The sequence below is a fragment of the Lasioglossum baleicum genome, chromosome 4, assembly GCF_051020765.1.
Source record: "Lasioglossum baleicum chromosome 4, iyLasBale1, whole genome shotgun sequence".
NCBI classification, from domain to species: Eukaryota; Metazoa; Arthropoda; class Insecta; order Hymenoptera; family Halictidae; genus Lasioglossum; species Lasioglossum baleicum.
Window position 1 is genome coordinate 11269193 of NC_134932.1, and position 17883 is coordinate 11287075.

Genomic DNA, 17883 nt, shown 5'->3' on the forward strand with positions numbered 1-17883 from the left:
ATTTGCGACGACAAGTGGACTGAAGGAGAATTTCCGCAACAGGACTGACGCACACCCCTAGCCTTAACAAGTAGGCCAGAAAGACTTGCGAAATCGGTCGGCGGCACAGCAAGATTTAATTAATTTTCTGGAAGCGCCGTCGGATTCCAGATGCGTGAATCACGCAACGGCATCGACACTGCACTCACATGCTCGTTGAATAATTTCCACGCGGCTTGTATGGCGCCGGACAACACGGTGCGGGGATGTGGGAGGGGTGGCGGGTGCGAGTTCTAATCTTGGCGTCCTTTTTGTGCCACTAAAAACGTACGACGATCATTCGTCCGTGGCGGAATTACGCATTCGTCACGTGCGCGCGCGACTACGCGTTCGTTTTATCGGTATGCGTGTACTGGCACTGCGTGCACCCACGGCGTCGATAGAGGGGGTGGAGCACTGCGATGGAAACGGGAGAGAGAGAAAGAGAGAGAAAGGAATCGACAACATTATCCAGCGATTAAGAGTCTCGGTTAAGAACCATATAACTCAGTGACATTACGCTTGGTAACCGTTCGACGAATATCAACGTGATACATCGCGGTACGTGCGTGCCCGCCGCGCGTTTAATACACTCGTCCGCTCGTGTGCGCTCCGGCTAGGTGCTCGATCTCTCCTCTCTTTCAGCCTCTCTTTTACTCTCTCTCTCTTCCTCTCGGTCTTCTCTCTTTCTGCCGGCGTTGTCGCGCGCGTGCACGAGATCGCGACGCGTGGAAAAGTTATGACGTATTACCCGACCGACGTATTTATTAAACGCCAGCTACGATATTAGGCCGGCGTGAACGGACATTACGAGACCAGCTACGGACAAGCGTTTGTTGTGCACCATTAGCGCCAGAAATTTACGGCCACCGTGACAAATGTCGCTCCTGGCTGCGATTTTTAACGCGACTCGTATCCGATCCCCCTATCGCTGCACCCCTTCTCCCTCCTGTTAACTTCGACGATTTTCTTACTTCCTTTAATTTTATTCCAACAGTGTAAAGTACCCCGTTCTGTCTTAAAAATTTTTTTAACCCGCCTTCTCCCACAGCATTCCCCCAGGATCTGTTTCTGAGACATTACAACCAGGGTCATATTCCTTTGATTTTAAAATCTTTTCTAATTCCAATATTATCTCCTATCTAACCCCTTTCTGTCTACGGGTTCGTCGAAGATATTGATTACTCCAGTCGGACAGCCTTCGATTGTAGAGGTTCGTCTCGAGAAGCAACTTGCGACGCAAATCGCAGAAAGAATCGATCAAACCAGCTCGATTTCATTTTCCTCGGCAGTGGGGGGATATATATATATGGGTTAATTGGACTGTAGCCCAAGGCTCGGGTCGCTCGAGAGACCCTCGAAGTCGTTCTCAGGGCCCTTACACCACTCCGGTTTCTAATAAAATCTTTCTTCTCGTTAGATTGTTACCGGTTAACGTGGTTCCCGCAGAAAATGGACGAACCGCTTAGAACTCGCTCGGAAATACATTTACACTTGACTAGAATTACAAATAATTCTGTACGATATAGAACAACGGACAATCGTTTGCACGATTCAGTCCGACGACTGATATTATTGAAATAGGAAACGGAAGCTTCGTTTCAATGATTGATTAAATAATCCTGGGTGGGACATTTTCCCGGAGCCAATTTTTCACTTCTTCTACATCGTTTTTCCCAGAACATCGGTGGGTCGGCTTTCCAAAATATCTCCATAATGGTCGTTCCTGGTCTTACTCGAGAAAAAGAGTTTTCTCTTCCTCGTTCCACTAGTCAGCTCTCGACAGCCGATCGTTTCGAGATCTCCCGGCGATCGAACGAGCGATCGTGTACAGACGAAGCGTTGACGGAAGTCGGCCTGTACAGGAATATAATCGGTCGTGGTTTCTCGTTTTGCGAACCGAGAGAGCAGCCGAAGCCAAGAGAGGCCGGAGCGTTCATTAGAAGCGGCGAGATCTCTCGAGTGCGGCCGCGGCCGCGGCTATTTTTCTACCCGGGGCAGGTTTTCTCTAGGAATGCACACGCAGTCGGTCGGTTGTTGATTTACGGCCGCGGTTAAAAGTAGTCTCGCGTCTGACCGCATATTATATATTGCACACCGCGAGCTTTATACCGGAGCACACACACGTACCCTCCGAGCGCGCCGACCTTAGCCGACGTATTTACTTTTATAATATAGATCGAACCCCGCTGCCGAAGGAAATCTCGTTTCCGGAGACGAGCGCCTCGTTCACGGCGATCTGGTTAAACTTCTCGACTGGTTCGGCCGGCTTAGGACGATCCTCCGTGATTAATTACGTACTCGCCGTTTCATAATCGACAAGCACCGAACCCTGTCGAACACGAGGAATAACTACAGTAGGTGTGCAAAGTATTCGTATGCCGTTTAAAAACGAATACTCTTTCAACATTTCAAGAATTAGTTCACTAGCGAATGTGTGAATAATTCTTTCTTTAATTTGTTATTAAAGAAGTCATGATTCTTAAATTTTTAATCTGTGCCTGGGCGACTCTTTTGGGTTCTTTAAGGCTCTACGATCTTTCGAAAATAACTTTTTTCACGGTTCGGGCTGGAAATAGAAACTACGGGACACCCTGTGGCGGTCGCCTACCTGTAACTTCCATTGTCGGACACCGGTGAGCAAAAAAGTCCAGTTAGCCGAGTAGTTCAATTTATTAGAAAACGATATGTTAACATGCACGTAATTAAACTGGTACAGCCGTTAGCTATTACTTCGACTCGATCCTCTATATGTTTGTATTGAGCTTATTAGGTGGAAGATTAGGTGGCAGGTTGACCATATAAAAACAACTGTTACCTTAAAAAATGAAGATCCCATGCGGTACAAGTCGCGAAAAATATGCTGTTCCTACGAGAGCCGGGGGGATGGTCGTTGTCAAGGGGTTAATCTGGCATTAATGCGAGTACAGTCACACCCGGAATGATAGGATAGAGGGTCGACGATTTTACGGCCTTGTAACCCTCCCTGGAAGCAAGCGAAAAATGTCCACTTAATTTACAATTCTGCAGCCTTCATTACCCTACGTTCGACCTACTTTCGAACTGGCCGATGTAGTCCAATTACGTTGAAACATTGACCCGACGCAGAAAATGTTACACGCTTTACGATTTAAAATAATGTCCACGCTTCACTCTCTGACCATTAAATTGTGCCAACAATTTTTATTAGATGCTTCAGCTTCAAAATGAAATTCATCCCCTAAATCTATCTGTGCACCTGGTATATCGTTAATATCGAAGGACAGTTTAGCAATGCATTCAGAACAATTTCAGGAACAATGTTAACTATCGAAGTTGAACAGGATTTTTATCATTTTCAATTGATTTTGGCTAGTTCGTATACTTAAAAATCAATTAAAAAAATTTTGCAGCTAAAGATATTTTTTTAGCACACCTCCACCGTAAATCGGATCCCGAAGACTCATGCCATGAAGCAATCGAACCAAACGATACGAATATTTTCTAGAGCAGCGTTTACGAGGGCCATAAAGCCTAACGAAAATTTAAAACATTCTGCCTTGACTCGGGGTCTATTAGGCGAGCTAGGGCAGAGGAAGGGCGAGATAAAACGCGGAAAAAGGGCCAAGGTATAGAATAGCGTCGTAATTTGCCTGGGTCGGCAATAAAACTGGCAAACGGTCGCGCAGTCACGTCCGTCGACGAATACACAGGACACTTTTGCCTTCGGAGTAGTCCATCGGCTGTCCCTGGGTGCTAAGCCCTCGGTTAGGCGCGCTGATACGGTCTTCGGCGTTACCGAAATCCAATAAACAGGACTTGTATAGCGACCGTAAAGCGTGGCGAGTCGGCCTGTACCGTTATTCCTTCTTTTTTTTACCGGGGCGAACGAACAGTCATAAAACGTCCGGGTCGGGGCAGCGCGACAATGAACATAACTGTTACTTTTACCTTCTTTCGGGCCTGGCCACCGAAACTCCGTGGGCCCTCTCGTTGGTCTCTTCCGGGTTTCGCCGGTGCCTGCTGGCCAGTCGAGCTGAATCCGTCGTCGATATCTCGTCTCTCCTCCGAGAGTCGTCTCTTTCTTCGACCACGATCACGCGCCGCCACCGTAAATCCTGCTTTATCTCGGGTTAGATCTCGCTGCTCGTCGATTTTTATTACGCTGACAAATTCGGTGCATACATTCCGCACGATCCCGCCATGCTGGAACTGCCCCACGACACGTTCTTGATCGCCTAAGACAATTTGGCAGCGCGTCATCGAGGATTTTCGAGGTCTTTGTCTTTGAGGATTGGTATCAGTAGGGAAGAATCGGTGAATCCTAGAACTGTAGGATGGATCTTTTTGATGGGAGGCTTAATGAAAATAGTGAGTGTTGAGTGTCCACATAAGCTACTCCATCGCAAGGGACCCAGTGAACGACAATGTGGGAGTCTGAAGAATGCAGGAACGAGGGACAGAAGGGATATTGAATTTCGAGTTGGCCGAAGTGTCCTGTTTCTGCCAATAAGTTTCCGGGAAGATCACATCGTTGGAGGATGATATCAGCCCGATCGTAATCGGAGGTGGCTCCGATACACTTTGTACGGGCTATTCTTGGTCGGCATGAACGCAAACGCGTCCACGCCCCGCCCACCGAAGGATTTACGTCGGCATCCTGACGGAGTGCAGTCGGAAGCGTGTGCCGTTGGTCACATGCGCGTACAGAACGTGTACAGGAAGCGTTCGCGAACCTGAAGATAATCGGTGCATACCATTCGCCGTTTGACGCTCGCCGGGTCCTCGTTGAGCCTTGAAAATTGCTACATTATCGATCCCTGTTCTTGAAACTTATAACTTCGTGCAACACACGCGAGTTCCCTTGCTTCCAATTTTTACTTTGCTATTTCTGAAAAATAATCTGTAATGAGAAAATTCAAATTCAATCAAATATTATTCTGTGCTTTTCGGTATACTTAACACGTAAGAAAGACTCCACGACTGTTTGAATACATTTTGTGATGGAGGCGCAGGCGTGTTTTAATAAACATTTTAACAAAGAAGATAAGGAGAGAATTATGGTGACAGCGAACGTGATAAACGAATCGTTAAAACATTACGAGGTAGATTTACGGCGACTGACTCCGTCGACAAGCACAGAAGAAATTCTAATGCAGAAAGTAGACAAGTATATCAATCCTAGCCTCGATACACAACCAATACGGGAACCAAAGCACCTAATAATTTAAAGTTTGTAAAATTGTAATGAGAACAAGCTCATTTGAATCCTCGGTTCCCATAGCGAGTATTGTTACGCAAGAAACTGGGTGGTCTCCGTTCCGAAACACGTCTTTGTCGAGTAGACAATCTCTACGCTGCGTTCCCTACAGGACTTGAAAAACACCTAGCGGCATCCTCCAGCACAAGTAACAATTTCCTCTCGGTCGTGTGTAGAGAGCGAACGGTCTCTCGATTGGAAAAGAGGGAAACCAGTGGTGCCCGAAGGTGAATAACGAAATCCCCTCTGACGGATCGTGACATTCCATCAACGAGTCGCCACTTATTGATTAACCTCGCATCAGGCCTCGTTCAATTTCCGTAATAGCGTCTCGGTGTTCTCCTCGTTGCGCGATTACACGCGCTAGAGAGATACACAGCCTACCCGCGGACGTTTCCCGTCGGCCGACGATCAAACCACAACCTTCGTCGATCGATGCTCTGCCGATCGAGATAACGATCTCGATCGATCTCGTATGATGGTCTCCTTGCCGCTACTGAACTCCTCTTCGCTATTTTCTTCGCCAGCCAACCCTCCGCGCACAAGAATTGTGGTTTCCTGAACGTTTCTCTACAAGATACTCCTTCCGATGTGGTTGCTTCAGCGTTGATGGACGACTGCCCTGACCTTGACATTCGTACTTGAATTTTCCCTTTTCGTCCGATCTGAAGTTTTAGACAAGCTGTTGTGAATTTTTTAAAAATTGTTCTGATGTTTCTACTATGCAGTATTACATGTTATCGGCCCCGAATTCAGCCAATGCAGTTCCTCAGCCGCGCGCGGAACAACACGTTGCAGTTTCTTCCACGTCCGCGAGTTTTTCATTCGCGCACGCGTTCGTGCACCTTTCTCTCTGTTGCATCGCGTCGTCGGCGTCGATATCGTCACTGTGATAACGAGCACGTGGGTCACAACTGGTTAGGATCTCTCGATGGCCGTTCCTCCTCGCGGCGGAAAGAGCCGCTTCGAAAATCCGCGCGCCGCCTATCGCCGCGTTCCGCTCCGGACCCCGATAGCCCCCCCCGCAATTTGCCCTCGCGAAACTCTGAAATTTGCGTGAAACGAAAGTGCCGGTTTCGAGAAGGGACTTGCCGCGCGCTGGTTGGCTCTCTCTTTCTCTCTTGCCTCCCCCTCCCCCGCCCGAAAATTGCCCCCGTCGCTTTCATTCCGACCTCGTGTTTTCTTCATTCAATGCACCATTCGATTCCGCCGATGCTTAATGTCGGGGACCGTAATGCTCGCCGTTGGAGACCCTGGTATGCTAATGCATCCGCAGGAGAGGTTGTTACAAAGTTGTTCGCGTGTGCGTCTGTGTTTGTGTACGTGCACTTGTTTTTAAACGCGCGACTCTCGATGCACCGAGAGCGATGCACCTTTTTCGATTGATTATAGAGGCGAAATACGTTGGCGCAACGTGTGATCAGCTTTCTCTGAACGACTGCCCACTCGGCTCCATTATTTTCGTATTAACTGGCAGCGTCCTGTTCTTGTTGCGAATTTTTCGGCTTTTGGCCCGACCAGCCTCCAAAGGAGTTCAGGGCCATTTCTTTCATCCAGTTAGACTTTCTATATTATCATTATACAAAGCTGCAATATTCTCTGAGAATTAATTCGTCGTCGGTTCTCCGAATTTTATTCTTCGAAATAATTCGAACCAGCAAGTTCTCGCAGGCTCTATCCTCAGTAACTTCGAGCACCCTCCCGACTTCGTGGACCCCCGGCAATGTTGATCGTATCTGGAGACTATCCCAGAGACTCGCTTCGCCGTGATTTCCCGTAAAAAATTTTGCCGTGCAACATTATCGTGGCGGCAGAAACCGTGTAGAAGAGAGTTAACAAGGGACGGTGTGGGAGAGAAAGGGGGGGGGGCAGACCGCGAGAAAGGCGGCGAAATGTAAACCAGTTATATCGCGCACCCTTTGGTTAAACTGAAACCAAGTGGTTTTATAGCGCCGATCCGTCTTGCCGTGCTATAACGAGTTCGTGACTCGACATAATACGATAACCCCCTAAATGTGTTGAACTTGTAGAGGATCGCGCGGGTGCTGGCCGCGAGAACTGGGTAATAAAGAGTGCGTGGCGGAAGACAGGACAAACTGCCGACAGTGGCTCTTCTTCATCCTAGGAGGAGGAATAGCCGTGGATCGCGGGACTACCTCGTAAGGATCCTCCGCCGCCTAGAGGCTCCGTAAAAATAAACACCATGGAATTCTCTGTTTTTCGAATTCCTCGACTATGAGGATGCACCGAAAACAGAACGCCGGGATGCGTGGGATAGAATTTTGTCCATAATTTATGCAATTATTAAACGGCGCTGCTTTGCGCGGGCCGAACGTTTTCTTCAGATCCTCTGAGATTCCGACACTTCTTCTGTTTCGTTATCGCGTGTAGATATGTTTGAATAATTTGATATTCAATATTAATGAATTAAGAAATACATACATGGAAATTTCAGACATTGATGAATTGCAGTCGCATAGAATTTCGAATTTTTATCAGCGCCGTTCAGCACGTCAGTTCAAGTTTACGATTTCATGCCAACCTAAGCGGAGTCCATTGTTCTCGAAATTGAGATACATACGCCATTTTCTCGTTTCCTGATTTTATCGGTGTAATGAGAACTTCTTCATGCAACATTATATGTAAGGATGATTTAATGGGAATAACTGCTGTAAGCATATATGCCTGACGCGTAATCACCATGTTGCGGATGTTTATGGAAATTGCAAGAAAGTGGAGTTGAGTAGAACATTGTTCTTTGTGGTCATAGTACCGACAGGAAAGGAGAACTCTATCAGACGTTGCATAGCTGATTCCTTCGTAGCGGCGCGAATTCGGAAACGACTCGAGAGATTGTGAAATTCAGGAAACCAGAAAATATAATTATTCTGTTAACAAGAGTGGAATAGCGAAGACGAGGAGAGCTCGTACAGCCATTTTATATGCCTGAACGCAAGGTCACCGTCACCCCCCATAGAATTTCTCCGACAGCTAGTCAGCAAACAGCGATTTCCTCTAAGAATAGAGAACGGGCTTGTTGAACACCGCTTTATGGACCGAGATTAATCACTGTTAGGAAAGAAAGGAGCCATAACTGTCCAGTTTCATTAACAATTATCTCCTTGAAACGGTCTCAGAAGTAGCGTACGCGGCGATCCGTCGCAATCGGCCGGATCTCGAGCTAAGTAGCCCTAAATTAATAGTCGATTATAATTATCTTAATGCATTATATTCGCACGAGACTATGGAAATCGCAACAAGAAAAGGGAGGGTGAGGTGTACGGTTAATGAAGAATGCAGAGCGGAAGACAGGGTGAATTAGCATCGGCGCCTCTTCCTGGAGGTGTGATGCAAGAAAAAAAACAAGGCACACCATCCACATCAAGCTAATCAATCCACTTCTATCTAATCGATCCGCGTTCTATGGTCCCGGCGATAATAAATGTTCGTCGCGGAAAATCGAAATGATTCGATGATAATTGAAATAATGAAGTAGATCAACTTCGGTCCCGCGTATCGCTGGCGTCGATCTTCGACGCTAATAGCGTTTCTATTATGATAATGCTCGGTGCCGGGATAGCATCTCGAGGTGCAACGATTTTGTAAAAAGCTTCTCGGCCTCGTATCGATTATTATCTGGCTTAATAACTCCGCCGACGCACTCCTTTCCCGCGACATCTCGCCGAACGAGCCTCGGCGAAACACACGCCGGAACATTATCGCGAAACACACTCGTTGCACACGCCGCGAAATAATTGCACCGTCGCCGACATTCCTCCGGTGGTGTGGTGTTTCCCTCCATCATACTCTCGCGTCTACATTTTAATCGCAGATTCGCGGCAGACGTTTCCCGGATTTATCAGCTTCCGGTGATCAGTTAGACTTGTCCCTCGAACAGTTTCCAATCGCCGTAGCTCGTAGAATTCACACATTCGCCGAGTTGTCGAAAGACAAATACAGACTCGGGCAAGAGAACTGTTCTCCATTTTGACTCGGCGCTGGTTTACGACGCTAAGACGGTTAAACTTTCCACAGTATAGCCGACGCAAGATCAACTAGCCACTCAAGGACACTGGGAGAGGCTACCCACACCTACTCGGTTTCTTCAAGGGCTGGGCAAACTGTGGACTATGGTCGGAGATCCTAATGCGACTTAGAACAGCGAACAGACTGCGGCCGGTAAATCCTCCGAGCTCGCGCGAATCTTAATTTTTGGGAATTATTGCGCTCTTCGGATGATGGTTCAACCATTTATTTCAACAATTGCGAGGTTTAACACTTTGCACGCGTGTACCGGGGAAATTCAGTTTTTTCGCGTGCTAGTCAACTTGAAAATTTCACATAGTTAATATCGAAAATTAACAGATGGTTTATAATTAAGGGATTAATTTTTGCGGGACTGTTCGAAATGTCCGTGAGTGAGATTTTGCACGGAGAAGCCCGACAATACCGGGGGACCGGTTAAAAACGAAGAGGAGCGCGCGATTATTGAATAATGATGACGCGGCCCGGGGCAACGTCTGCTCTCTCGAGATCCTTCGAGATCTCGTCTCGGTTGGAGGCTCGGCTAAACTTGTTACCGTAAAGGAACGTCCTAGCAACACTCTCGATGACAATAATGACGATCATTACGATAAACTGCCCAAGCAATAATAATACGTTCGATCGTCGGAGAGCTCGCTTTCCTCCGAGGACGTTTCCGACGAGCCCTCTACAACGCCTTGACCAAATCGAGCGCCGTTTTTCATCCATACCTAATCAGTCTCCATGAAAATGTGATATTTTCGATTTTTACGGCGAATATTTCTAGAAAGCCTCTCGACAATGGAGTCTCGCGATGCGGAACTATATGCCGGTAATTTGCCGAAGCTTTGTGTAAAATTTTCGCATGGCGAAGTCTGTTTGCAACGGCAATTGCAACCTTCTTCAACAGATTCGATGTGCGTCGGATGGACTTCTGTGATGGAACTAATTACTTGTCTTCCTTCTTTCTTTATCTGCGGCGATTCCGATCGACGGCTGAACCATTACCATAATACATTCTCGTAATTATGGACGTGCCGAGCTTCGCGTGTCATGTGGATTTTTGAAGTCGCCTTTTTCTGTCGGATATGGTTCCTGTTGGTCGTGGTGCACTCTGCTGCGCTTCGCTGTTATTTTATTCAGCTGGGAAGATTTGCTGGGAATCCTCCGAGGAGCGTTCTGAATGTAGGCTTGAGAGAATTTTAGCAAAATTGCTATAGGATTGGTTAGTTCAACGAGGTCACAACAATCCATGTTTCAAAATCGAGTGTCGACACGATTAGGTTAATCATTTTTCCCGTGATCCAACATTGGAGCAGAGAGCCCCCACGCCACTTTCTTGGGGACGATCGAGTAAATCGGCCCGGAAGAAAGTGAAATCGACAGGAAGACTTGGAGATTTCGGTCGGAGGAAGGCGCGTGCGCGTTTACAGCCCGATACATCGGCGAAACACGGGCATAAACATTGTTGGAAGATACGCGCACGGGGGACAAAGATGCGCGGAACGGGAAAGGGGGCCCGCAGGTCCCGAGGGGCATTAAGATGGACGGTGCCAATCGTATGCTAATAAAGCCACCTTTTATTTGCTCTTTTATTGGCCCGGAGTGGTGGCCGATGTCTTGTTGTGCGACGACGATCGCCTCTGTCCAAGTGCAGCAACTTTCAAACACGCGTTTCTAATTTTTCCGATCGTCCGAAATTAGCGTAATCTCTACAATCCATCGTTTCATGTTTATTTTAGTGGATTCCTTAACAGTGTGAGGAACGTTCAAATTAACTTCTTCGTTGCGTGACAATATCAATCGTAAAATTAAATGGAATTAATTAATTTTTGTACGAATTGGAAAGGAATTTGCTAAACGAAAAACTCGAAGAAGATGAGTAACACAACCACAAAGAGCATCATCCCCGCGAAGAAGTGTACGTTCAGGGCCGAGTTCTAATCTTTTATTCATCCCCCGCGACTTTCTCTGAATAATGAATTTTCGCACATCCGCCGGTGTTGATCTAGCACCAAAATAGTCGTCCTGTTGGCGTTCGAACAGAAGCAGAACGGGATCATTGTTCTACCCACAAATCCTGCAGACATTGTGCAATTTTTCGCGACGTATAAAAGTTCAGCGGAACAATCGGAAGACGCCGGGTTGCGAAACGCGTGGATGTGCATCTAATGCAGCTGCATCGGCGCGAGGATACACGGGTACACGGCGAACATTGCAACCAGCTACGTATCGCGTTACATCGGGTCACGATCCCCATTATATACCTCGTTCCTTCTTTTGACGGGACAAATTATTGGAGTTATATCATTTGCTGCGGCAAGGTCGCCGCGGGAAACCACGAAGAACACCGTTGTCTCCTTGCGGAATGGACCCTGCCGATAAATTAATCAATTTTTTCCAAGATCTTTGCTAAGACCGGCCGCACTAATTATCAAGGATGTGGGACGGTCACGTTCTATCGTCGGCTCGAGAGTGCAAAGTTCAGCCATGGGAAACCGTTTTTTAGAGCCGCAGAACGAAGCAGGCCCTTGACTCCCCACTCGAAGGATTTACTCCATGGGTATACGCCATGCCAGGCTGTTGGGACCAGTTTAGGGAGTGGGAGTCATGGGTACAGGATGTTTCGCGAGGACTTGAGATTTTTGTGGACGGGTGCTTTGAATTGTTTAGAACGATTTTTGAAAAGGATATTTATGTGGACAGTTTTGACAGTGCGAAAAAATGTGGAATATTAGAATGACGTTATTACCGAGCGGAAGAAGGGCCCAGAATGCCATTTTCGTTCTCGGGAAGTTATTGGCGCGTCCGAGCCATCCCGTGGCGTGGAGTCCGTCCATCACTGGCGTTCCCCTTCCATTGCTGGAACGCGCGACCCTTTCTCTCCGTTGGCCCATAGGGCCCATGGGGGCCGCAGGACCCCGGCTCCTCGACCGCAGACGTCGACCGCAACGCTACCCGAGACTGCTGCTCTTCTTTTTTCGTCGGTGCCCGTCGTTAAGTTTCAACTACTCGCGTCCTTCGGATTTCTCTGGGTTTCTTCGTGAATCGCGCAAAGAACGGATAATCATTCGGACCCATATTTCTTCGATCGAAACCGCACACGAGTTGATTTTTCCTGATTCTTTTTATCTTTTCCGTGAGTGTTAAATATTTATTTGCCCAGGCTTGTAAATGTCGAGTACGATACAATTCTGAAAATCAAAAAATTCTTGTTACATCAATTTCGTATATCCACTGATGCGGAATGAAAATCTTATTATAGATCACTGTCCATAAACAAAATGAGACGAAAGACGGAGGCCTGCGTTTAGGCGAACGTCGGCCGAGCGGAGGGGTTAAACACGCCGGGCTGAATAAATAAACAGAACAACAGCTCCGGTGGGGTAGTGACCTCGTCACACGGGGGTTAAAAGGCAGGAGCATGGGGTCGCTATGGCGTACTTTAAAGAAGCGTCGCCGCTTGTATATCGTCGGCGGCGTACTTAGCGTTAAACGGAAATAACAGGCCATTAAGGTCGAGCTCGGCCCTAATGCGGACGAAATTTCGTGACCAGATCGATCCTCGGCAAGAGCATATTTTCGCGGTGGATTTTCCTCTCCACGTTTGCTCGGCGTTGATCGCGCGAGCACGAGATCAACAAGCAGCGGGGAGCGGAGCGCGGAGAAGCTTAGCCTCTAGTAGAAGAGGGACCGGTTGCCGGGAGGTTCCTCACTCGTGGCTGCACCACTTAAAGTCGAACACGCATCTCATTATCCATGCCCATGGATTTAATCGTATGTCTGGCTCCGCGAGCAGGTGTGGTTAAACCTACCCCTTAATCTGACGGGGAATACGCTCGATTTTTGCATAATTGTACCTCCGCGCGAACTTCGGTGCGCGGCGCTCTACGCGGCGCGCAACTGAGGATTGCGTTTGAAATTTTTATGTAAACCCTCTCGCGCCGACGAAAATAAACAAAGGAAACGAGCGCTGGCGAGACGACCACCGGAAAATGAGCGATGCGCGCTCCCAACTTCTCATAGTCCGCTAGCTCGATTAAATATACTAATTATCAGAAATGGAGGATGCGTGGGTCGGGCGTACGCTGTCTAGCGTCACGGAGCGGATCGTCGTGGATGGATTATGTACTGCGAATCTCGTATCGCAATCATCCTCGTGGCCCGTGATGATGTTTCAACGATTTGAAACAACGATTGATTTGGAGATTGTCAATATACACTCAATTTGCATTGTTGAAGAAGAAAGTTGGTTATACGTGAGGTGGCGGTTTGGTTTTTCGATCGAGATTATGTTGTAAACGCTAGAGGGGTCGAAGTATTAACTGCTGGGAGGTTAGGGGACTAATTTGCCGCGGAATTTGGAAAAATCACTTCGCCGGGAGGGCTACGACCTGTTTTCCCCGGCGGGTTCGAGGGCCGGGGGCTGAGGCAGCATTATCAGCACGCGCCGACCCTTGTGTGCCCACTAAATCTGCAAAATAACCGACCCACTACGCGCACATGTACTTAACCCCTCGCTGATGGACGAGTTGTCTCGGCGAACGTCCCGACGCGTTCCCGGAAGCGATTTTTGCATCCCGAAACTGGTGTTTCGTCAGCTCGGAACGATCTCTATAAATTCTTCCCAGCAATTCTGTAATACTCCAAGTTGCCTTCCCAGATTAGATCTGTGAAGAGATCTGTCAGAATTAGATTTGTGTAAATGTAGCTTAGCAATTAGTGGATGTCGATCGAAAATTTTTTGAAAATTTTTCGAATTCCGAATTCCTGTTTGTCATTCGGACTTGCAGTGGTTACGCGAATGCTAGTCACGTCGCGGATAATGTAAAGAGCCCAGAAACTGGAATGCGTCTGTCAGTATTGATCGATAGCCAAGTATCCGCGATTCTGGAGCAATCACGGTGCACCTTGTATTTTACGACGCCACATACATATCAGTTCCTAATCAGAGATTCGGTGCTTCCAAGGTCTGGCATCGGTTCTCGCGAACACAGAGATAGTTCCAAGTCGTTAAATCCCGCCTCTAACGCGTGTTCATTTTTTTTTCTGGCCGTGTAGCTACGTATCTTATTGCTCTATCTTATCATACGAATGGACAGCGTAACATTAAATGCAGCACGATCTTTCCCCTCCGTTGAAGAAACAGCAAAAACAGACTTCAGGAAGAGATGGACTCCTGTTCTTCGTTTAAGAAGACTTTGGGAAGAATTTCTAGATTCTGGCTTTAAAATTTGTCAAGGTCATGTTTCACTACCAAAGGGTTCACTAGAACCTCTCCAAGACTACAGTTAGCACCTTGAAGTCCCAAGCTGGAGTCTTATCGCAACCCATCAATCGGTAACTCGAGCAGCCCGCCTCTTCGTGAAAAAATGACAAAATTTTCGAAGATGTAGAACGTGGATCCTCGGTAGAGAAATTGTTCAAGGCCACAGTTCTCACCCTGAGGCCCCATTGCCACGGGCGGAATCAATTTCTGTTCTTATCAGCGTGCAGCAATCGGTTAATCAAAAGCCAGAAGCTCCTCGCGAGGAATGATCTGCGCGCTAGCGATCTAAGCTCGAGAGGATCGAGCCAGATCCTCTGTCCGAGGGCATAACAGAGAAGGAGGGGTTAAGCTACCGGTCCTACGGTCCTCGTTACGCCCATTAAGACTCGACGGAGGAGAGCGATCGTACTGGGTTGTTCGACGAACACACCACAGTCCAGAGCCACGGCGTCGGTGTATAATAAAATAGAGAACCGACAAAGAAAATCCGTCGATCGGCTAATGAAATTCATAAACCGTATATTCATAAGGCCTCGAACGATGGCCGAGGAGGATTTCGTTACGGTGATGACGGTGTATTCAATTTCCACGGTGCTTTGAGAAATAAAATATTACAACGATCAAGCCAACCGAGAGAGAGAAAGAGAGGGGGAACGGGTGTGCGGGGGCGGTTGTACGGGCTACGATAAGATGTAACGAGACACGGAAGCGCGCAGACTGCTGATAATTAGTTCGGAAAAAGGAAGAGAGAAAGAGGAAAAGCCTGGGCTGGCGCTTGCTAGGCGCGGCTCTCTTCCTGGGTGGTGGAGGGGGTATAAAAAAGAAAGAAGAAGTTTCAATACTCTCCGGCGCGTAAGTTTCAAGCTTAACATTAGCAGCTCGTTATCTTCGCGTCTGGTGCCTCCTCGCCTATCTAAAACGTGCATCAAATCAACGCCTCGGATGCGGCTCGATCAGGATGCGCCTTGAAACCGCCGCGAAAACGGTCTCGTTCCAAGGGGTGTTGAACGAGAGGAGAACAAGAGGGGGACGGAAGAAGAGGTGTAAAACGCGATACGTTACACCTTCGGTCACAATATTGAGTGCGCGACTTCGCTCGGCGAGATTTAGGTGACCTTGCTCTCCCAGCGCACGCTCGCCGGGCCACAGGGCTGGATAAATGGCCGTGTAGCTGTGTTACGGTTCCATAGACCGCGCCGGGCCACCCCTTAAATTCGTTAAAATCGATGCCGACTTTATTAGCCTGTCGCTCTTTTATTTACGAATGCTCGCCCTTTATACGACGAATTTATTTCGTCTGATCGCGCAACCGATCGCCGCGGCTTCTTAGACAAGGGTTCCGAGTATCTTCCGGAGAGTTAGGGGTTGGGACTCTCACTCCGCGGAATTAGAATATTTAGCCTATGAATATTTAGGGGAGGGCGGGCCGGATGAAATCGTTCTGAACTAATGCCGTTAATTTTTTATAGTTGAGTAGTGTTTGTTGGGTTGGAGATAGTGTCTACAAACTGAGCAATTTGATTTATATTCTACAGTATTATCAAAGAATGAAGACGATCACAAGTCGCGTGTCGAGATGCAAGTCAAAATTAAATACACACGATTTCCAATTTATTAAATGAACAAATCGGAATGCTTCAAGATAATCGATCGATTAAATACCATTGATTGCACCGCAAGAACGACAAACACATGATCTCCAAAAGAGTATCCCGAGGTAGCATGAATGACCCGTATATTTAATATCCTCAATGCCTGCTATAATTCACGTCGAACATATCATTAAACACCTCAGCCCGGTGAGTCTCACCTGTAATGAATGAATCCGTTCGCCTCTCTCACGCCGCGACAGACGTTTTAAATCTTGTAATTTATATTTCACGGCCGAACACCATATGCCCGATGCCACAGAAACGATACAGCTGTTCCGCATTTCGTTTCTCGATTATCTCTGTACACGATCTTCGGGAAGAGCGACTTGCAATCAATTACATCGCTCGATCGAACTATACTGTAAGTAGCGGATCGAACACGAGCTATACTGTGAGGACGGTAATTGATCGAACTTGCCGGTTTTGCGAAACCGCGAGTACGTTATCATAATAGCGAGTTGTTCAGAGATGATCTTCGTCGCGTGCTGTCTAAACGATCGCGATCCATCAGATCTCGCTCTCTCGACCTCGGGGCAATTTCGGTGGCTAGTAAGGATAGATCACAGGAAAGTGCGGTTTCCCTCGCGATCCACCGATCGTCTTATGATCCATACGCAGAGGAACGCTCTCTCTCTCTCTACAAAGAGACACCGACATCAATTTCTTTTCTCTTGCACCCCCTCGAAGGACCTTCGTGATCGATCGCAATATCAGCAGGAGACCCACTGCAACGGCCAGACCACGTCTCACGTGCGAGGTCACGTTCGCCGATTTCGAGCCACCGATCGGCCGCAACGATCGATCCACAGATTACCGATAATTTAATTCAACCGCACGCTGTTTAATGATCGCGGTATCTCGGCCCAAGCTTTCTACGGACCGAGAGCTGGCATTAAAACGGAGACGAATTCGTAAATCGAATTTTATTCGTGCCTTCTCGAGAATGCTTCTCGAAGTTTTGAAAAATCCACAGATCCAAGGCAGCTCTCCTCGAAAGAACATCTCGAGAATCTTCTCTTAACATGACTTGTGCAGCTGTCGATGATCAAAATATTTATGAAGACGAAGCGCGCGAACAGTTTCGCGGCACGCTCCACCTACACGCGAACCCGAAATCGCGTCTTCTTGTTCGTCAGCATGATTTTCATTTCCGTTAGCTCTCCGGTGTTACGCGAATCCCCCCGCTTCCATTTCGGGCGGAGAGCCACGTTATCGCCGGGATAATTTATGAAAATTCGCTAACGGCCGTGTAAAAAAATGCGAGTTTCGAGAAAATACGCCGCTCGGTCACGGAAAGCCCCGGACGGTTGCGTGATTTACAAGCGGGGAATGTTGTTCGGTTGAATTTCACCGGGCGATGCCCAAGCGAATTAGCGCCGCTAACGGTCCAACGGTGCTTCCACGGACGACTTTTGCATTCCGTCGACGCCTCTTGGTTTCGCGAGCGACGCGCGCGAGACGCTCGCCGACTTTTTCGTTCTTTTTTTTTCGTTGCACGGCTCCACCGATCGGCTCCTCTCTCGGTGCACGACCGCATAACAGGTTTCGCGGATTTTTTCAAGCCCTCCGACTGTCCGCCTGCGATTCGCAAAGGGTGCCACTCAAACCTGCAATTTAATTGCAATTTCAGGCCGTTCGCGTATTGGCAGTTTAAACGGCAGAGATTCAACGGTATCGAGCTT

At 47.8% G+C, this 17883-nt stretch overlaps 2 protein-coding genes across 3 annotated transcripts in view; one reads left to right on the forward strand and one right to left on the reverse strand.

Annotated features, from left to right (window-relative positions):
- Positions 1 to 17883, forward strand: part of Ubx (ultrabithorax) — a 178104-nt gene that overhangs the window by 22665 nt on the left and 137556 nt on the right. The gene's annotated exons all lie outside the window — the stretch shown is intronic.
- LOC143208193 (uncharacterized) lies at positions 2900 to 12186 on the reverse strand. Its single transcript, XM_076422362.1, has 3 exons — positions 12033 to 12186; positions 3949 to 4235; positions 2900 to 3004 (listed from the first exon to the last, which is right to left on the reverse strand). The coding sequence occupies exons 1-3, from the start codon at positions 12184 to 12186 to the stop codon at positions 2915 to 2917; spliced, it is 531 nt and encodes a 176-aa protein (XP_076278477.1). The 3' UTR covers positions 2900 to 2914.